The sequence below is a fragment of the Musa acuminata genome, chromosome BXJ3-8, assembly GCF_036884655.1.
Source record: "Musa acuminata AAA Group cultivar baxijiao chromosome BXJ3-8, Cavendish_Baxijiao_AAA, whole genome shotgun sequence".
NCBI lineage: Eukaryota > Viridiplantae > Streptophyta > Magnoliopsida > Zingiberales > Musaceae > Musa > Musa acuminata.
Genome location: NC_088356.1, coordinates 45,170,655 through 45,192,639, shown reverse-complemented (window position 1 = coordinate 45,192,639; position 21,985 = coordinate 45,170,655). Strand labels below are relative to the sequence as shown.

The 21,985-nt window shown below is 40.5% G+C and overlaps 3 protein-coding genes across 3 annotated transcripts; 1 reads left to right on the top strand and 2 right to left on the bottom strand.

The window, feature by feature from the left end:
- Positions 1 to 1,428: 1,428 nt before the first annotated feature.
- LOC103996293 (zinc finger CCCH domain-containing protein 33) lies at positions 1,429 to 7,756 on the top strand. Its single transcript, XM_009417181.3, has 7 exons — positions 1,429 to 1,843; positions 1,979 to 2,151; positions 2,292 to 2,345; positions 5,236 to 5,352; positions 5,659 to 5,967; positions 6,753 to 6,998; positions 7,098 to 7,756. Exons 1-7 carry the CDS (start codon positions 1,777 to 1,779, stop codon positions 7,428 to 7,430), a joined length of 1,299 nt encoding a protein of 432 aa, XP_009415456.2. The 5' UTR covers positions 1,429 to 1,776; the 3' UTR covers positions 7,431 to 7,756.
- A 1,020-nt stretch (positions 7,757 to 8,776) lies between these two features.
- Positions 8,777 to 11,830, bottom strand: LOC103996294 (uncharacterized). The gene is made up of 3 exons (XM_009417182.3): positions 10,737 to 11,830; positions 9,401 to 9,701; positions 8,777 to 9,277 (listed from the first exon to the last, which is right to left on the bottom strand). Exons 1-3 carry the CDS (start codon positions 11,592 to 11,594, stop codon positions 9,141 to 9,143), a joined length of 1,296 nt encoding a protein of 431 aa, XP_009415457.1. The 5' UTR covers positions 11,595 to 11,830; the 3' UTR covers positions 8,777 to 9,140.
- A 5,130-nt stretch (positions 11,831 to 16,960) lies between these two features.
- Positions 16,961 to 18,214, bottom strand: LOC103996295 (uncharacterized). Its single transcript, XM_018830329.2, has one exon. It carries the CDS (start codon positions 17,870 to 17,872, stop codon positions 17,222 to 17,224), a length of 651 nt encoding a protein of 216 aa, XP_018685874.2. The 5' UTR covers positions 17,873 to 18,214; the 3' UTR covers positions 16,961 to 17,221.
- Positions 18,215 to 21,985: the final 3,771 nt, after the last annotated feature.

Here is a 21,985-nt window from a genome sequence, read left to right as displayed (position 1 = left end):
AGAATTGCTGACTGCAACAAATAAGATTTCTTTTACTGTTCTTAGATTAAATCCAAGTGTGAAAGAGGCAGAGAGAGAGAGAGAGAGATTTTGGCATTCCAAGTCAAGTTATTCACATGGTGGGATGACTTGTGTTTGCTGCTTTTCCCAAATCAAAGTGGAGATGGGACATTTGAATGGAGCAATCCAACCCTAATGCACGGGAAGTGCAGAGGGACTCCTCCTCTTCTCATGACTCGGTTGTCACGTCTGTGTTTTTATGCGTCTGGTGGTCTAGCAGAGGATTGCTTGCTGCAGTCCCAATGAGGTACAAGCCGCCCACATTTGTTGACTTTTGGAGCACCAAAATAATGGTTAGGTGCGTCGGATCATTATTTCTTTCGTACGAATTGTCGAAACATTTTTCTTTCATATTTTCTAAACAATACTTGTATTACGATGATCTTCAAAATATACTCCTGACAATCTTCAAGATGATCGTCCATATTCCACGTTTCTATTAGAACGTATCCAGTGAAGTCAATGGAAACAAGTGACTTGGTCCGTAAGTCAACAGTTTCCTGGCATCGACGGAGTCTCGGGATCATTTCCCACCCCACCGGCACTCCCTGGTCAAGAGGAAGAGGATATATGCATTAGGTATTTGTCCTCCTGTAGATTGCCCGATAGATTACACAGGCCAAACACACGTCAAATGCGACGCTGCACGAATGGTGGAATCTATTACTGTCGAAAGCCATACGTCAGCGTCTTCATTACCACGTGTGAAGATACTCCCTGTCCGAGACTGGGGGCCGTCGGTTCGGGATGGGCCCGCAGGTTTAGAGGTAAGACGTCCCGCTCACGCACAGGAGTTAGTGGTGTGGAACGATCGGGGGCCCGCTGCTCTCTGGGAACGGAACTGGCGGGACCCTCTCGGTGGAAGGTACCAACTCGGGTGTAACCAAGGGCGTGTTGGCCAGGAGGCCGTGCCGTCGAGCACGAGCGATCCCGACGGTCGCGTGTATCCCTCACACACGAAGCACGTAAACAACACTCAAAGTCAGCACGAATCACGACATCAAACGTGGAGACGACACGTCCGGTCGCCATTCGAGATCCACGGTCCAAACAAGCCCGCGGCGGAGCTCCACCGGAGTCGAGGCCCGCCTGTCGACTCCGGAATCTCCCTTCATCAGCATGGACAGGTGGACCGTTTGCGGGAGGGGCAAATCGTGGTGCGTACGGCCTTCCCGAGAGCGGATCCGAAGCACGCAAGCGCGACCGGCACTTGCGACTGCATTCGCGCGCGATTACGTCGACACTTCTGCCCTTTCTTACTTATTTCCTATTTATTAACTTAATCTCAATTATCACTAATTAAACCATGTGCTAACGAATACGCGTATAATAGCTAAATATATAAGTGTAATTACACGATAAATACTTTCTCGCCCCGTTTCCTCTGCCGTGTCGAATTAAGAGAAGAGCAAAACAGATGGAGATCAAAGACACATACATATCTACATCGATATTAAAAGCGAAGAGATAGAGATAGATGGAAAGGGGAAACCAAAGGATTTGATTCGATCTATGCATCCACAGATCTAGATTTTGTCGGAAAGCTCGGCTCCTTCGTCTTCCAATTCGCTATTGGGTGGTGGAGTTGGGCGGAGACGGCGATCGGGCTTTCGCGACTTGCAGGGGAAAAAGCTCTCTGTTTTCCTTTCTTTTCCTCGTTGGTTTTGATATAGTAGGAGAGGGTTTGGGTTTGAAGTTTTGATCCAGACCACCCCGATGCCCAACACCAGGCACAATGCTGTTTCCGATTCCTCCTCGGACGCACCGACCGATCACATTGAAGGTGGTCTCTGATCCTGTTTTGATCCATCTGTTGTTGTTTTCGTTCACCTGTTTGGGATAAAGAGTGCAGATTTTTCCGATCTTGGGACAATGCAAAGAATGGATTTTGATGGGGTTTGATTGTTCTTGATGGCAGAATCTGTGAGGCATTTAAAGATCGAGGATGGGGATCGCCGGAAGGGCGCTGATGGGCAGCCGAATCCGTATCCTGACCGCCCTGGACAACCTGATTGCAGTTTCTACTTGAGGACCGGCTCATGCAGTTACGGGAGCAAGTGCAAGTATCACCATCCTACCATCGCTGGGCAGGTGGTGAAAGGGAGTGGAGTTGATATGATTTTGATGTTTTAGTTGTGCTTTGCTCTTTTCAGCTTGAGCTTTTGCTGCCATCAATGGTGATTCTGAAGATGAACTACTTGGTTAATATTTGAACTCATCCTCTTTTGTAGGGAAATCATTATCGAGGTGAACTCCCGCAAAGAGATGGTCAACCTGATTGCCAGGTACATCGTTTTGCACAAAAGCAAGTTTGGAAATGTTATTATGCTTAGACATCTATTCCACATACCTTACCGGCCTCTGTTCTAGTAAGATATGACTGTTAGTACAAAAATCCGATCTGGTGAAATTATTTTGATCGTTTTTGCCACCATAGAAGCAATGGCATAGCTATATAGCTTGGAGAAGAAAGAGGGCAAGCTCAATACTCCAAGATAGTAATATGGTGAAATTATTTGTGATTGTTTTGCCTCTGTATAGATTGACATATCTACATAGATTGGAGAAGAAACAGGGTACCCCTATGTTCCAAGATAGTTTGTGGTCTTTATTAAGAACTGTCTAACCGGGAACAATTCCTTTCCTGAAAAGAAAATGTGATGAAAGCTCCAATTACTCAATTTTCGGATGTCATAAAGGTGTTTCCTTAGGACTGTAACGTATGTGTTTTATAACTGCTGTGAATCCCTGTTTGCTTCTCTAAACCAAAACATAAGCATGTAAGAAAAGAAGGAAAACCATAAAGACTTGGTTCTGCATGTGGCTTTCTTATCAGACAGAAGATAGCTAATATTTGCCAGGATTCAAATGTAATTTCAATAACAGAGATGCTACTAGGACAACCAATGTGTGTAACCATGACATAAATGAGACAAAGAAGCTAAAATGCATTCCTAAGAAAAGCTTTCTGCCCTAGAGTTATTCAGAAGGTTATTTATTTAAAAGGTTTGGAAAGCCAAGAACAAGCACAATGATATGGAAAAACATGAGATATGCTTAAGTCAAACTACTATTTTTTAGAGTGTCTAATGGTTTCATGATGGAAGACTTTCACACACAGAAATATTATAACTACAAATTTATACATCTTCTATGTTTTGTCTATGACCAGATAACAAATACTTCTAAAAATTTAATTGAAAAAATCACATTAATATCCTAAGATGTAAGAACATCATACAACACACATATGTTTGAAAATTTTTGGTGGAAAATATCTAATATGTTAAAGAAATAACTATCGGTAACTTCAGAACTACCAAATTTGCTATGGCACTGGAAACTGGAACATGCTTTTGATTAAAAAAGTAGTACATGAGCATTTGCACCTAAACCTTTGATTTTCTCTTAGTTGGTGATAGCACCACTTGGTAACTTTTCTTAGTAGCCCATGGGCACAGGATGTTAAGAATTAATGAGATCTAACAACGTAACAATGTTCTTGTCAGTGTCCTTCATGGCATTTTTCTTTAATTGAATTTTGTTACTGGCAATTGTCTTGCTGAAACTATGCTCTCCAAAGTTATGTTATCTTGATCCTATGAGAAGGGGTAACACGCAACATTTGAATCTAGCTTACCCTATTATGTTTAGAGATCATTCTGCACAAGGATTCCTTGTGAGCAAAATTCACCTCTTTAGGAACCCATAACCCATAGGACACCTTTTAGATCATAGAAGTAGAATTTGATGGACTATAGTCTATCTGTTTAGCTGTTACTTTAAAAACTAAAAGATATAATGATAAAGACAAAGCAGCTGTCGAAGAGTTGGGAAAAACTGTTGTAGAAAATGAGGGACAATTGTTTATAATGGTTTGGATGTGTCCAAATAAGATGTATAAATACACTGGTTTTATGAAATTGAACTTTGTATTGGAAAGGCTCAAGAGATGGGAAGATAAAGATTATTTGAAACTATTACAATGGTGTTTTGCTTTTAGCATAGCTCAATCAAACAAAATGATACATGAAGTCAACCCCAAATAATGAAGAACAATGATACATTCTGAGAATATTTGTAATCACATGAGTTATCTTTTTCTTCTTAATCATCTTGAATTCATATATAACTTTTTGTCCTCGCTCCTGTTAGACCACCACTATAATCCTTATCCAACTTGACATATGCCTTATCATGAATGACTGTTAGATAAATTTAGTTATTTTTTTATGATGAGATAGAATTTTCATCTCTGAAACTCATGTACCCTTTTGATGTTTTGTCAAAATAAACCTTCTGACAGATTTGTCTTGTACAGAACTGTTGTGTCAGCATCCATGACACTTAAGACATTTCCATGATATAGAAGTTGTTGGCATCTAAATAATCAATAATAAGAAATGAGAAAATTTCCAAAGAATATTCATTTCTTATAATGAGCATAAGATGTCTTTGAGCAATTCTGAGATGTTTGCTCCAATGTGCCTTCTTCTTAAAGAGTATAAGCTTTTCCTATGCTACATGGTGAATTGGTGCTCTTGTTGATTTTTGATCCACAAGACTATACCAATGATGTGTCAGATGGACTATGCTTTATAGAGCAAGATATTTTCATTGAATGCAAGAAAATGCAGAACCTTACCTCTTAGTTGAATTCCTGAATTTGTTGCAAAAATGAACAGAAAATGAGTTGACAAATGCTGATTGGTTTTTCTATACCAGATGAACTATGGGAGATCATAACCTGACCATGGGTAGAGTAGAGTAAACTCCAAATTACAGTTTGGACCATCAAGAGATGTCAAGCCATAAACTCATCTCTTACCAGTGGATTGGATCTTTCTCAATTAGAAAATTATATATTTATTCTATTAATAAAATCTTGCAATTTTGTGCTCATAAAATTAGTTCTTTAAGGTGTCTTAACAAAATCAGCACAAAAAGTGTCTTGCAATTTTTCTTTCAACTGTTTAAGGCAACTTATTTGATTTGGCAGCTTAATACAATTTCCTTTTGAAATAAACCAGCATATATAGTGTTAAGAAGATGCAGACCTGAAGAATCAATTGCTTTGATTTCTCATTCTTTTTTATCATTAATACATTAGATAACGTATGGTTTAGTGATTCTAATTTGTGCTGACATTTGCTTTGCTTAAATGTGCTATTGCAGTTTTTCATGAAGACAGGAACCTGCAAATTTGGCTCAACCTGTAAATATCACCATCCACAAGATAAGCGTGACACCCAAGTACTTCAGTTAAATGTTTTGAGTCTACCACTGCGAAAGGTGTCGAGATTTATTTTTAATTTTTACCCTGCATATGATGAAATTCAGCATATCTAAATATCTTAGACCATTTGTTCCTTTAATGGGAGGCAGGTTTGTGGTGTCAGGATAAGATTACCCCTTCGTGATCTAGCTGACCAGGTTTGAGTTGCAAAGATAGCCATGCTGCTTGCAGCAATAAGGCTGTGTATTCTCAGGCTCTGGATTGGCATGAGCCTTGTGTACTAGGCCACCCTTTATTTTCTTTTTAATGGTCTCAAATTCCTCAAATATCTGTTGGAGTTTTCATTTGATCTGGTTTCACAGGATGAAAAATCATGTCCCTACTACATGAGGACTGGAACTTGTAAATTTGGAGTTGCCTGCAAGTTTAATCATCCTCAGCCAGCCAATGTTGGAGCCATGTTTCCTGAATCAGGTCTCCCAATTAATGGATATTATGGATCTTTTGCACCGTCAACAGGACCATCTTTAACAGGTGAACTTCCACCATGGCCTTTCTCAAGGACCACCATGTCTAGTCCTCATATGCAAGGGCTCCAAGGTTTCATGCCACTTATTCAGCCGCACAGCCAAGCCACCATGCCTATGCAGCAAGATTGGAGCACATACATGGTTTGGAATCAGACCTTAAAAATCTACTAGATTTTGTGTGATTTACTACTTGTCTTGTTCAAGCTGCTTGTCAAACCCTAGCTATTTATGATGATACAATGAAGTGTTACTGCTCCTCAGCAGATTGAGAGCCTATTTTCCAAACTTATGCTTAGTGACTCTCTTTTTTGTGTATGCTAGTATTTTACTAAATATTTCCATAAAGAACTTTCTTTCATTTTTAGCTTATAATTACAGGGCGTTAATGTGTTCTTTTTTAAGTTCAACTTTTGATTACAGGGAATTATATTGAATTATACCTAATAATATATTACACTTTTTCCGGTGAATCCATGTGTTTAAAGTTTTGGCATTCTGATTAAGCTCTTGGCTAAGATTGTCCTAGTCCAACTGACCATGTTGAAAAACACAACTAACTAGATTTTAGGAAATAGCATCTAACAATTCTTGCGTCCTTATTTTTTTACCGCTAAGACTGGCCTCATCCATTCTAATCAGCAAAGGTACTTTGTTAATTATCTTTGGTTGACTGTGGCAGCTTTTCAAGATGATTTTCATTAGATATAGAAAATCTAATGTATGTATATTTGTTGACACATAAATTGCTACCACACCATTGTTTGCAATGTAGACTTTACTTGCTTCTGTACTTCTGTTATCATTAAGGTTTTAATCTATGATGCATGTATACATCATTTGCTTCCTTTTATATACTGCAGTAGCATCTTTCTGTAGCCAACTTTTATAGTATACCAATACTTAAGCATGCTTACTACTTCAAGCAGGGCAGTATTCACATTCCCTCTTACAGTGGTCCTAGGCCTAATCATCTATCCAATTTAAAGAACCATGGGCAGCCAGGCTCAATGGCACCAGTTAATTTTCCACACAGACCTGATCAACCAGAATGCCAACACTACATAAGAACAGGGTGCTGCAGATATGGTAGTTCTTGTAAGTACCACCACCCGAAAGAGAGGAACCCACCAGCTGCATGCACTATAGGGCCCTTTGGGCTTCCTCTCAGACCAGTAATTTCTCTTCTTTATCATCTTGGTGCTTATTATGTTATTTGTTACTATCTGATTGTTTCCTTGTTTTCATGCATGCACCTGTGACTTGATTTATAGGGTGAGCCTGCATGCACATTCTATGCTACCTACGGAAGCTGCAAATACGGGGCAGCTTGCAAATTTGATCACCCATATGTGGCTGTGTTCCCTCTGATGGAACAACCACTGGCCTATCCCTATCAAAGGGGTTCAGAATGTACACAGATGACTTCAGACAATCCATCTTGCTGGATGCCAAAAGCACCTGATGAGCTCATGAAACCTGAGAGAATTGGTGAACTGCAGGATTTGGATGACATTGAGCATGATGATCCGTCTACTCCAACTTCTCCATCGCATACTGCTCCTCATTCAGAATCATCATCAATAAATCAATCTGATCACTGTTAGCTTCTCTACATTTTTCATCCATTCTCACCATGGTTCTATAATGGAAATTTTGGCATCTCTGCTTTCTCTATCACTGTATTCTTGCACATGGCTCTCTCGAACAACTGGCCAGTTTGAAGATCTACATGATAGATGATGAAGAAACAGTATATACAAACAAATAGCTGGTTATATGTAATCTAAATTACTTGTTTTGCGGATTGTTATCTGTGTTCTTTGAGAAGAAAACAAATCGGTTAAAGAGTCATGAGGAGAATTTCATGTATTTACTTTGCAGATCAGGACTTTTAGAATAATGTTGAAAAAATGGAAAGATTTATGTTGCAGTTAAGAAAACTGTGAGGTTTGCTTTAGATAACAATTATGTCTGCGAGTTTATAGTTTTATGCTTTGGTTTGGGAAGGAAGCAGGAAGGATGCTTCTGACTTTTGCTCTCTTATACTGCATGTGTTTATGACTCTAATTGGTGAGACCAGACATGATGATAATGCTGAAAGTTATGAGTTTGATGTAAGACTTCGATTAGATTAATTTTCGGTCGGAAATAGATAAGAGTAAGATTAGCTTATAAGGGTTTGATGGATATATTATTGTCAATTTCAACATAAACTTTTTGATCAGTGATTTGAATTCAACAAGGTTGATAGACAAATTAATCTATCAAGTTCGAGTCATAGAAAAGGACTATTCATGAATGGAGTTAGAGAATTTATAGAGTTACCACTAGGTTATGTCTCACCTACACTATACTACGATTTAATCTATGCCATATTGGGTCTTGACAAGCACGTCAAGCCCTTTATTTGTAACATCTCGATTAGTATCACATTGATAAAATTAAAATTGACTTATAAGGGTTTGATACATATATTATTGTTAATTTCAACTTAGACATTTGGACTAGTGTATTAGTTGTGACATGACTATTCTCGTTCCACGTCAAGAGTAAGAAAATACTTGAATGAGTTTATAAGAATTATAATATCATTATCTATGCGTTTGGTTAATCAATTATAATTGATTTAATACTAGGCATTGTGAGAGGCTTAAATAGGAAAGTATTAAACAATGATTTCTCCATTTTTTTCCTGATAAAACATTTCAGCATAATCAACTTCAAGTTGCCTGAGTGTGACAGCAACATAAGATGCCCAACCCAACCTTGCAGTTAAGATTAACTGTTGATGAATGATCATGCAAACAAAGCGAGTATCCCAAAGATATCAGACAAGTTCTTATCATTGCAAATGAATACAAAACCAGTGTATGCTATTTGTTTCTACACACATATCGGATACGAATACACGGGTTCTGAACAAGGAAAGTGCGTCAATGGAATGAACACATGACCAAAAGCTGCACTTCAATGGTTTTGGGTCACTCCCACAGATCAGAGTAGCAATATATTGTGTGACAAGCAAATGTAAAGGACAACGATTACAACAAGAGAAGAACAAAAGCCTTACAGATCTGATACGGCAATTAACATGCAAACAACAGTAGCTTAGAACACTAGAATTGTACACACAAATAAAGTCGTACCCAAATATCGTAGGCTCTGCAAGAAGTCCAGACAGAGATAGAAACCTGTTCATGCAATATATAAAGCCCCTCAAGCGGCTTTTGATTGAGAGAGGTACGAAATTGAGTCACAAGTCAGACTAGGGGTCAAGAATCTACATCGCTATACGAGTGGAATCACAAGTAGCTCTACGATATCCCGACTGTCTTCCCAAGAAGCCACAAAAATAGAGTTATTTCAAGCATAAATATGGTATGGAGCCATGCCCGGTCCACCGTGAAGCCAAATATGGTAATCCCTGCTCTGTTGTTCTCCAAATATGTGACTGCAACATAAGAAAAAACAATTTAGAATGATTAACCATGTCACGATAAGACAAGGTTCATATCATCTGCTTAAAGCATTTAGAATTTTTTTGTTTCGAGAGTAAGACTACTTCGGTGCTCACCTAGTGCTTGTCTCTTTTGGAAGGCCATGGTATTCACATGAGTATGTACAATCTTTGTACATATTAATTCATCTATATCACTGGCTTCTTCATCATCTGTGTCAGCATCATTTTCAGGTGATACATGATTGGTGTCAGGAGCAATGGTAGAAGTTGTCTCGAGGTCTACGGCATATGAGTCAATAGTAGCACAGACGTGCCATTTTGCAGCATGGCCTGTGAGTGCTTGAGCTTTGTGTGTGATTTTTGCAGCGCTACGTAAGCATATAAGCAGTCCGGTCACGAGCACAATTGAGCACAACTGCGAATTAGGGGGAAAGGGGAAAATTTAAGTTCAATGATGCTGATTAAAAACTCTGAAGGGGGTAAGAAGCAAATGCTTAAAAATCCCATTTAATAAACAAGCATGTGAGGGTTATCATGGAATTCAATTCATAATTTTTCCTACACAGCAGAAAATAGTGCAAGATTTCTCAGTCCTTATTTCATGATATCTCAATGACAACTTCTGACATCTTGGAAACACTCTGAGATCCAGAGCACACGTTCTGCTTATTCTTGCAATGAACATATATAAAGAAATGTAGATGATATCAAACCATGGACAAAAGATTAGGTTGAGATATACATTGGTACTGTTTGGAAATTCCAGTCAGGAATGCATGGACTAACTATCATTAAAGAATTTGATGATCGACACAAATTATACTACCATGATAGAATCAAGTGAGAACTAAACCATGTCGGAAAATAAGGGCTTCAGTTATAAATCAGATTGGCATTTCGATAAATAAGCAGCAGCGTTTCATGGAAATGTCGTTCCTCAAGAAGGAAGAATTTGTAAGATTTAATTAAGGTTCAATCCTATTAGATAGCAAAGACAAGAGGGAATAGGTTTTCTTGTCTCATTTGGTATGTATGTGACAATTCAGAGATGTCGGCCGACCTCATTTTACCTTTGTGACAAACTTTTATAGTCTATGAAAAGTTGGTCAAATTTCGCATCCTTATATCATATGCTTTTCCAATTTCTATCATCACTTTACTTTGTAGACGCTAATGTAACTTTGTTTCTAGTATTGTGGACCAAAGTTAAAAGCATTAATCTTGTCAAAGCTTATAAATACATTGTGCCCTTTCCTAAAAGTTTTTGGGATTATTGATCGTCCAATCAAAATATAAATCGCGGTATCTGAGCATATCATGAATTTTAATCATGCTATAGTTCACAGTGTTCAATTAAAACTATCTGTGTAATATCTGTTCTTCGTTTGGGTTAATTCTTTAGCTCCAATGCTTAATTCGAAGAAGCAAAATGAGGACTTGGAAGGCTCACCGCGAGTTCTCCAGTGTTGAAAAGATTATCGTCGGAGTGTGGCCGGAGAGTCACCAGGGTGGCGGCGAACTGGCTGGCCGTGACCATTATCAACCCTGCCAATATGAACACCCGAAACCTGTGGCTGATTACTTTGAGCTGCCTCCTCAACCGGAGATGCTCTCGCAGCACTGCTTCGACCTCCGATTCCCCTCGGAACACCGCCGCGAAGTCCTCCAGCCTCAGGATTTGGAGGTGGCATATGAGCCTAAAGAGCACGCAGGAGAGGAAGAAGCTGGAGATCCGGTAGATCAAGGACGCCAGCTGGAGCGCGCACGAGACGCAGTAGCTCAGCAGGGGGTTCCCCACGAAGGGGATGCGGCCGGCGCCGGAGATGTACCACCAGAGCTTGTAGGCGACCTCGGCGGCGAAGCAGGGGGCGACGAAGCAGGAGAGGAGGCGGAAGGATTGGTTGAGCTCGAAGGTGTAGCCGAGGCGGACGCGGTCGGTCTCGCCGGGCAGCTTGTCGAGGAAGAGGAAGCGGCGGAGACCGTAGCTGCGGGTGACGGAGGAGAGGGTAAGGAAGGAGAGGGCGGAGGCGGCGGTGAGGGACAGCTGGACGACGAGGTCGTAAGGACGGCGTTGGGGGCGGAAGGCGAGCACGAAGTGGGACACGGCAGGGACGGCCACGGCGAGCAGGAGAAAAACGGCCCAGGAGACGGCGGCGCGGTAACCGCTGCCGGACTGGTCGAGGCAGAGCCAGCGGAGACAGGAGCGGAAATTGCGGAGGTCATCGTCGCGGCGCGAAGGACACCGCGCGTAAGACTCCGAGGTCAGGAGCGGCCGGGCGTCTGCTCCGGCGTCGGCGTGTCGCCCCATCGTCCTGCTCTGCTTCCGGCGCTCGGTCGGGAATCTACGTATGGATGAAGGAAGAAGCAATGGAGGGGATTCACACACAGGTGAGCTGCTTTTGGTTCCCCTTAATTTGGGAAACACACACCATCACAGATTATATAGAAAGATGCAATCTTTGGTGGCTGGCGACGGAACGAGACATTAAGGCATGAATGTGCGCTTGCTTTGGCAACAACCAGTGAGATGTTACCCTATGTTTTCTCTTTTATTGCCATGTTGACGACCTTTCTTGGTTTGCTTGCTGGTAACTTCCAAGGGGAGAGAGAGAGAGAGAGAGAGAAGGGACAGCCTTTGGGTGGTAAGACAGCTGGTTAGAGTCCAACCTACGGTAAGAGATAATTAATTCATAATGAATCATGTAAAGGAAATCGTATAAGACATTCACATGGATCACAACCATTTTAAGCTAAGAAGGTTACACATTTTCTCTTATTTTTATACATCAAGCTCATGTATGTCATAAAAAAATGTATAATGATAATATGAGTAAACCATCCAGTTAACTCAAGATAAATCAAAATTTCTATATAATGATTTAAAATATATAGTATAATTTCATAAACCTCTTAAAACAATTATTATGTCTTAATTTAGGCTTGGCCTACCTAGCAAATTAGTCATTTGACCTAAATCAACCCTAATTTCTATTAAACAATATATAAGTTATATTTGATATATGCTAAACATTGTCGAATCTCGGATAAAATCAATTATTGTGTTTGTGATCTAATATGCATTTAAGTGACGAATCAAACGTTGGGTCGGAGCAAACATGTTAGAAGATTGGACGTCGGGCTGAAGAATCAGTCAACGTGTCGAGAAAGGCTTCGTGTCGTGAATTTAGGCATCGAACCGAAAGATCGGATATTGCGCCAAGGAGATCGGAAGTTACGGGAGTCAACATGTCGATTAAGTAATACGCCGAAGGAGAGGATGATGCACTGAAGGATCGAACGAAGCGTCAGATGAACTAATGATATGTCGGACAACATAGGATTCGCTTGTAATCAATTATATTTAGATCGAGTTAGTTTAGAGTCTAATTGAGTTGATTTAGAATGTAATTAGGTCAATTCAATTAAGGGCCAATTGGTCCTATGTTGGAGATATTTTGGGTCAAAGAAAGGCCCATTTAGTGACCTAAAAGATGGGTCAAGAGGTGGCACTACCAGTGGCTTAGTCTACGAGACACAGTCTCCAAAATTGTGTCAGGCGGTAGTACCGCCAGACTGGGCGATGGTACCACCCAGACACAGTCTCCCAAGCGATGGTACCATCAAACTGGGTGGTGGTATTGCCTAGTATCAATGTTATAGGCGGTGGTACCGCCCAACACAAGCAGTGGTACCGCTAGTATCCCGAAAATCGGGGACGAGATACTTTTTGGCTCCAAATTTGAATCAACTCAGAGCCTATAAATACTCCTCTCAACCCTACTCAGATTACACAAAAAGAACAAAAATAAGAAAAAAAATTTATTATAATCTTGTGAGAGTTCACCTCTAGTCCAAGGTTGATTTATATGTAAGAGATGAGTGAGTGAGGGTGTAAAGGATTTCTCTTGAGCCGGTCAAAAGGAGAATCGAATTGTGAGGGTAATTGATCTTCGCTCATTGAAGAAAGATCGTTAGTGGATGTCGGTGGCCTTGACGGAAGAGGAATCAAGAGTGGATGTAGGTCATGATGATTGAACTACTATAAAATTAGGTTTGCATTTACTTTAAACTCATTACTTTCGTAGCAAACTACTTTACTTACTTATTCACTATGCTTCCGTACGCTTTTAAGTTAACATCTTTCCGATATGGTTTTTCATCGATGAAGATTTTTCAAAACTGACGTTCCTAACGAAAGCACTAATTCACTCCCCCCTCTTAGTGCCGACTTGATCATGACAGATAAAACCATACTAAATCAGTAGCTCGAAAGAAATGATTTTAGCTATAAAAAATATACAAAATTAGACTTAAAAACCCTAAAAAAAAAAAAAAAAAACATAATAGTAATTTATATAAATTTTTCAGTAACTATCAAAACTACTCCGGATCGAACTAAGAAAATCAAGAACCAATCTATTGATTGATCTAAGATTAGTGTTCCAACATACAGCATGAACCGACTATATTAGATAAAATTAATCTAGTTATTTTAATGTACACAAACATTACATAAATATAACTTAGAACTTCCTTATTATTTATTTTCAAAGATGTTTACATCAAATTTGAATTATGATTAAGGTAAAAGAAACAACCTTTCTCATCCTATTGCTCTCTCTTCCTTGGATCATTTCTTTTTGCCTCCTCGTATTATCATTCTACCTCTTTATCTTGTTTCGATTATCATTCTTCTATACCCCGTGGCTTCTCATGTCTTCTCTTCCTCAAGTCATCCTATTTTTACCATTGATAAATTCTTTCTATAGTCTTCTCCTCTTCCCCTATGAAAGAATAACTTTTGATGACTTTATAATATCCATTTTGATCTATGAGAAAACCATTTGTTCTTCTATTTGAGTCATGACAACTATATTAAACAAACTATTTATATTCTACTTTTGAATTAAATTAATGTAATTACTTTATAAATATTGTAACATGTTATATATATAAATTAAAATTATCGATGACAAATAAATGTCCATATGCTATCATTATCCGTGACTACATTAACTAATAGGATGGCACATAAGGAACACAGACAAGTCGGGCGAAAATATCGGCATGATTTGTTGCTAGTGATCATAATTGAAGGAAGCTTGCAGTGTTTGATGTACAATTGAAGGAGTTGACTTATAAGCAAGCAATGGTTCTCAAACTCCTTTTTGTCAACCACTCCATCACCCACTCAACAATCTAACAACAAATATATGTACTTGAAAAGCTTTGATCTTACAAGGGTGGATCGAAGACATCGGAAAGAACACGTAAACGGAACTAAGACTTGAGCTTTATATATAATGAATGGTTTCGATTGTTTGTCGCTACACCGCCAGTGTGCTTGCTTTTGTGGCGATGGGAAGAGAGACGACACGGGGGCGTGTGATGATCGCACAATTCCCAAGAGGATTTGGTGAGATATTAATCAACTGAATCTAATTTTCTTGAAACTAATAATCGTCCATCTTTTTATTTTTTGTCTAGAATAATCAAGTCAACATAATTTTTGGTTTGAATTTACGAGTAATTATTCTTTGCAAGTGATACGAGAATTTTGACATGTGCCCATCGCTCTTGTGTCGATCACTCGTTTCATAACGAGTTATTATTTACTATGTTCGATGTTTCGGATGATTCCTCGCATTCGAGCGATACTCGATTAATTCTTCAAAACCGGAGTTGATGATTGCTTAAACAATCTATAAGGGGCTTAATCATTTTCAAAATAATATTGATCTTGCGATCGCATCGACACTAAACTTGGTTGGATTTTTTACGCATGAAAAAATGAAAAGCAACATTAAAAGTCATCCTTTCCTACAAAGATTTATAGTTAATCGTTAATCCTACATCGATAGTAAAAGAAAAAAAAATGAACTTAAAAGGATAAGTTTATTACCTTTAATCGTAATAAAATAGTTATTTCATTGAATTAGATCATGAAGATTTCTATCAAGGCAGCAGATTCTGAGGAAATAAAGCTTGCAGAAGGATGCTAAGCCAACCAAGACAGAATGGGCCTCTCAGTCTCTTTAGCCTTCCAACCAAGCCCACATATCTCCAGATTTCGACTCCCTTCGATGAGAAACGAGAATGGCCAGCAAAGTGAAGTCACTGACAGCCTGCGTTACCGAGTGCAGACTCACAGTTTTCCTGCGTGAATACTTCACGATAATAATAAGATAATTCTGGACGTCCTCAAAGGCTCGTCGTCCTCGTCAATGCCCAACATAACCTAAATCAGATCCTGATGGCTCAACGGCTCTTTTTCTCTAATATCATAGTTCTTTCCTACTCGAGTCCTCTCACCATGCTCAAATATCACGACTGAAGTTATTAATAGTATACTCATCAGATTTTTATAAGTCAATTTTAATCTTATCAAGTGGGACTAATTAGAGTATTATAACTTAAGCTCATGTTAATTAATATAAGTGATAAAACCATCCATCACGTACACAATCCGATATCAGCTCGTCGGCTATTGCTTGAATGACGATGCCATTTGTGTTACTTCAGATGCAAGTAATGATCAGCATTTCATGCGACCAGTGACTCAGCTACTTTACAATCGTGTCTTCTTTACGACCTAACACACAAATCTGAAGGAAGAGGACACGGAAAAATGACTCATCCAGCCATCTAATGGACGGCTTTTGCGAGAAAGCTCGCGGATTGATGCGTCCATAGGTCTCCGAGAGATCGCTTTCATGGTGGCAAAGAGAGGAGAGAGGCACGACGAAGGAAGATGTGTAGGTGGTGAGTGATGTCCCCCAGGATGGATGCTCTGCATCTCCCAATGAACAGGGAAGATTGCTCCGATAATGACGTCTGCTTAGTTTCCACTCATTTTGTAGCAGCAGAATCTGAATCATTCTTAGATTTGCATCAATCTTTGCCTACTGTCTCGTCAAGCTTATGTCTCTTCTACGCCAACTCTCCACCTCACATGACAGACCAGAAATGGACCACGAGATGAATTTACACCTACGGAAGGAGCGTTACCGAAATGAATCCACAGGAAACAGAGGTAGTCACTGCACAAACACTAGCAAACAAAGATCAAAAGGATACAAGACATGCTTTGGGTACGCCAACCCTGGCCTGGAAACTAGGAAAAGCTGCTAAAGAATTGGCCTGTCCCTCTTTTGGCATTACCAAAGCACCCAATGCTCGCCAGTCCTAGTGCTTTGCGCCGCCCGCCCTCTCTCTGTTCGCTTTCTACCAAAGACAACAAACGGAGGAGTATTGTTTGTGAAGGTGAGAGCTCTGTGAAAAGAAGCCCAAAGAGGGCAATAATTGAGGAGAACAATTGCCACGGCAGGTCGACTAAGAAATGAAGAGGAAAGCTTTGCGGCTTTGGTGATCATCTGGTGCTCAACAAAGTCCATACGAAGCTATGTAGCAAGAGACGCATTGGATTACACGGCTCCGACAGTACCGGCGTCCAACGCAGAAAGCCACAAATGCTCGAGGAACCGTATCACACAGATCCCACTTGTCACACACAGACAACACTAATAGAAAAGGAAAGCAGAATAATATCTGAAGAAAGCTTTGAATGCGTGATTACAGAACATGGTAATACTCTCCTATAATCTGCTTCCAGGATTGAACTTCTTCTCTAAATCAAAGAGAACAGAAAATTGAAATGGAATGAGATCATATACATGTAAACATCAGAGGGAAGCAAGGAGCTACCATAATTCTTTTCTTGTGCTCTTTTTACATGCAGTAGTTGTTGCTGAGAAAGGCTGATTTCTCATTACAACAAAGGAAAATATACAACAGAAGCAGAGAGATTAGGAGCGTCTTTCCCTACCAAAGAAACGAGAGCACTCAAAAAGGAGAGAGAGAGAGAGAGAGAACATCAAACTAACCTTTCCAATCTCCCGAAAAGCCTTTCTTTTTTATCTCCATCTCTTCTTTCATTCAATTCCAAACTCCCCACACTGTTTCCCCAATAAAACTCATAAATCTTCTCACGGAGTTCTTGCTCTTGTTGTTGTTGTTGCTCTCGTTCATTTCTTGCTCCTCCTCATCATCATCCTCATCATCCTCATCCTCGCCATCATCGTCGTCATAGTCATCACCATCATCATGCGGGAAGTGTTCTGCGTCCAGTGCCGGGGACACCTTCCCCTCGACTCTCAAGCTGTCCGCCGCCTCCTCCGCCTCCGCCACCGCCGTCGCGTTCGGCGCCAAGATGGCGCCTTTGTTCCCGCCGCGGCCGCTCCGCCTGCGGCGGCGGCCTCCTCCCCCGCGGTCGCACTCCCTGGCCTCCAGGCTCTCTTCGACGGCGTCGATGATGCGGTGGATGACGTGCCGGTTCGGCGACGCGTCCCACCGGGCCCAGAAGCTCTTGTAGCACCCGAAGCATCCGCACTCCAGCTCCGGAGGGTGCGCCCGCCGCCGTCGCTGCTCCCTCCACCTCCCGCCGCCGCCGGAGAGCAAGTACGCCAGCACCTCCTGATCCTCTGCGGTGAGAACCGCCGCCAGGGCCATCACCGCTGCCGGGAGCGCCGCCCCCGGCGGTGGGACAGGGTGAACCCTCCGCCCTTTCCCGTTGCCAAGCTTCTTCATCTCCTTGCCAGTAAAACAAGCAAAAGACGACTTTTTTATGCTCCCACTGCAAAGAAAGCTAAGAGAAGAAAGAGAGAAAGGAGAAGAAGAACGATGATTCCCTTGGCTTTGGGGTTTGGTGGGGGAGATCGGAGGAAGGGTGGGTGGCTGGAAACAAGGACTGGTAGCTCTGATGTACTTGGTGAGGCACCCGTAACATTAGCATTATTAATAGGCTACAGCTTTGTGCATTGTCTTGGGTGGTTTGCATTGGGAGAGGGCAGAGTTGTGGGATGTTAAATAGGAAATAGGTCCAATGGCTGACAAAGGCCGATGGCTTTGGGGACAGTGCTGATGCAGACCTTCATTGAAGGTTGAAACACGTAGTAGTAGGCTGTGGAAGAGCAGAGGTTGTATTGTGACTTGAGAAGGTTGAAGTCAGTACTGTAGCTTAAAGATTGGAGTCAGTCTACTTATTATAATTTAGTTTGGAGTTTGTGGGGAAGTTTATATCATGACAGATGCTGATTTCATGCTCTTTCGGGATGGGATGAATCAGTCTGAATGACTGATTCAAACTTGAAGACTCCCACAAGGTTTCTGTGTGAATGACTGACGAAGACAGTGGTGTGGGTGATAGCAGAATGGGTCAAATGTGGGCAGATTGGTACTCAGCAGCTGTGATAAAATACATGTCGGCTTAAAGGTCCATTTTTAATCTTTATAATTTTAATCATCGGTCTCTTAAATATTTATAATTTATTCACTTATAAAATAATTTTTATATTTTTAAAAAATATAATATATAAATTTCTCATGATATACTTATTCATAATAAATTATTAATATAATAATAAATATAATTTAAGTTAAAAAAATTGATAATATGTGGATTTAAAAATATAAACTGATTACCTGATTCGATGGGTTGTGCCCTAGCCTTGTCTCGACATTCATCATAAAGGGAGAAGCCTCTTAGCATTTGCGATGGTCAAGAAGGCCATAACGAAAAGTCGATCCCCTGGGCCCAAAGAGGAAATCACTAGTCGCATTGCATGCTTCAGCATCCAGAGTTTCTTCTTTCTCATGCCTTAGCTTATATCCAACATTGCCATCGGATCAATTGAAGCACGGAGAGGGGCAAAGGATCGTATTGGTGATGCTTTCACCTTGAGAGAATCCATGTAGCTTTGGTGCCTCCGCTCACAAGGATGCCACCATCCCTGGACCTCGATGTCAGCCAACAAAGGACTCCTTTGTTAGTGCGGCTAGCAAATCGAGCACGAGGGGCCGCAAGGAGCCCATAAAACTCATCCTCTCATTTTATATCTTCTATCTCTTTGTTGTTGTTGTAAGCTTCCTCATTCTTGTCCTCGTCTATTGTTTTTGGTATAAGGATTGAACCGTGTGCCACCTCCTTGGTTGGGCTTCGACATAAGTAGCAGCGATTTGTCATCGTCATAGACCTTAGTAACAACAATAGTAGTGATGAGAGTAGTCACGTTGTTCTCCCCCAACTGTCATTCCCCACCTTTGTTGGTTTTCTAATTGTTGTCATTGATAGTTCTTCTATTCGGGTTCTAGTTCTCCATGTCTCCCATTGCCCTTGCTCAACAACAACGGGGGTATCATCTTCTCAATGGTGGAGCGCGGAAAGGAAGGGTGCATGATGCCAGGAGGCAAAGCATATGAGATAGACGAGGCTGGCATAACTCCTAACGTTGGGTAGTAATATAGGGAAAGTGAAAGGCATGTGAGTACTTCGTTGTGAAGATTGGTATCTCCTAGCTCGCATTCATAGGGTTGATTTGGCAATTGATCCACGCTTTCAAATCCACCTATTATTATTTTTAACTTAAATTATATATATTATTATATTAATAATTTATTACGACTTTATATGTTATGGTTTTTAAAATATTAAGATTATTTTAGACATAAGTAAATTATAAAAGCTTAACAACTTCACCAAAATGGAACCTAAACCTTATCTTATATTAGAAAATATTTGATAAAAAAAATTAGATGTGTGCTCTCCATCCTCTAATTGACTATTGTAAGGCAAAAGATCCACACGAGAACACACATATCGAATAAAATTCTCGCTAAATTATTATAAGAAAATAAAATATCAGTAACTAAAACATATTTTTAAATTAATAATAAACATACATTTATAAAAAATAGGTAGTTATAATTTGGAATGTTATACAATTAAGAAATCATATGGATATACAAATTTTTTTTTATAATAAGATAAAAATGTTGAAGTAGATGTATGGTATTATTAAGAAAAAAAATATTTTAATATTTGACAGAGGATAAAATAAGATGAAATTATTTAAAATAGTATCTTAAATAAAATGTACTTACATATAATAATTAGAAAGATAAAATAGTTACCATTAGTTGTATAAAAAAATAGTTACCATGCAGTACGGCACAATCCCAGACTTATTATATCTAATATGTTAGATAGAGAGAAATCTTTGAGTTGAATTATTTGAGCAAAGTTTTTGTGGGCTTATAATTGAAATATAATATTAGTATTCCAAAACTGCAGAGAGAAAGAACACGTAATAAGAGGCTTCTTGGACGCCTTAAGACGCGTTCCAAAACTTGTTGAACGGTTGAAGCGAGAACGAGAGAGAGCCTCTCCGTCTCCGCAAATGATGGCTTCCTTCCCTTTACATAGCTTCCTTCGCTCCCCTTCCTCCTTCCATCCCTTCCTCCGTCCGTCCGTCCGCTGGCCTTTGTTTCTTCGTCTTGCGCACCGGCTCGACCGACGGCGACGCATGCCATGGCCTCCCTTCGCGCGACAGTAATCCTCGCGATGCTCGCGTGCATGCTGTTGATGAAAACCGACGTCGTCGCGGGTGACGTCGTCGCATTGGGAGCGGATGGGATGACCATCAAGAGCACCGACTTCCATGCGAACGCGGCGGCCCTCAACGAGCAGCATCACGTGGGCGAGGACGACCCCGAAGTGTTCCATGGATTCGATCAGGAACTGGTCGTGCTGGGCCATTAGAAATCAATCGTGTATCTGAAGTGCAGCAGGCCATACTGATCCTGCGCGCCTTCTCCATTGGAAAGCTTTGAGATTTCTAATTCATCGATTCATATGCTGTGTGTGTTGCGAGCAATGTAATTGCCACACTAGTCCAAAGATTCGTGTTCCGCCATTGCATGCTTGCTTGATTGAATACCGGCAGATCAGAGTCCAGTAGTAGATGGGGATGTCTTGCTTTGTCTTCACCCGAGCAGACGAGGTTTTAAGGGCGATAGGTCTAAAAATCCAATAATTCATAAAGAAGAGAGATCACATTAAAAAAACAAAAAAGTATTCAGAGGATTTGAACTAAAGAGAAAACAAGAAGCAATGGTCAAACAATGAAAAGAGGAGCAACCCAAAGACGGGGGTTGCCTCCATTGCCGGTGTCATGGGCAGAACCACTTTGAAGCCAGCGTCTTAGCTGGTGGTTGGGTGATAGAAGTGTTAATTGCAGTAATGAAACATTAAGAATGAGATCAAACAAGGCTTCGTACTTGTTTCCTTAACCTTCTCTTTGGGAACACACATCCTGCGCTCCTGCTTCCGTAGTCCACTAAACTCTCTCTCGCCGATTCCTCTACATTGGAACGAGAGCTAAAACAAATGGAGTCCGTGCAAAAGCAGCAGTTCGCTGTTATCCGAGTGGGGGAACATTGCAGCTGGTAGGCATGCACGAGAGAGATTTACATGGATTGATAATAATCTATTGCCAATGTGTGGTCTTTGAAGTGGAGAGCACAACAGAAAGAAGGGTCTTTTTGGAGTGGATTGCTTTTGCACAGGGCCACATGCCGAGGGGAGGCTCGATGCCCTCCTTGGCCATCCTCTAAAAGCCATAACATGTTCCTACACAGGTGACATGGTCAAATTAATTCGATTTATTTTTGGATTTTTGGGTACCGTCGCATTATTACATGACTGAAAAGTGGTCATTTGACTATTTAGAACTTGAAGGAGAGCAATTTTTTGTCATAAGCATAAAAAAAACCTGTAGAATGATGATTAAAGCATGTAGAATGTAATGTACAGTCCACACAAGAATAATATATATAAATATAATAATACCATGCATATATCAT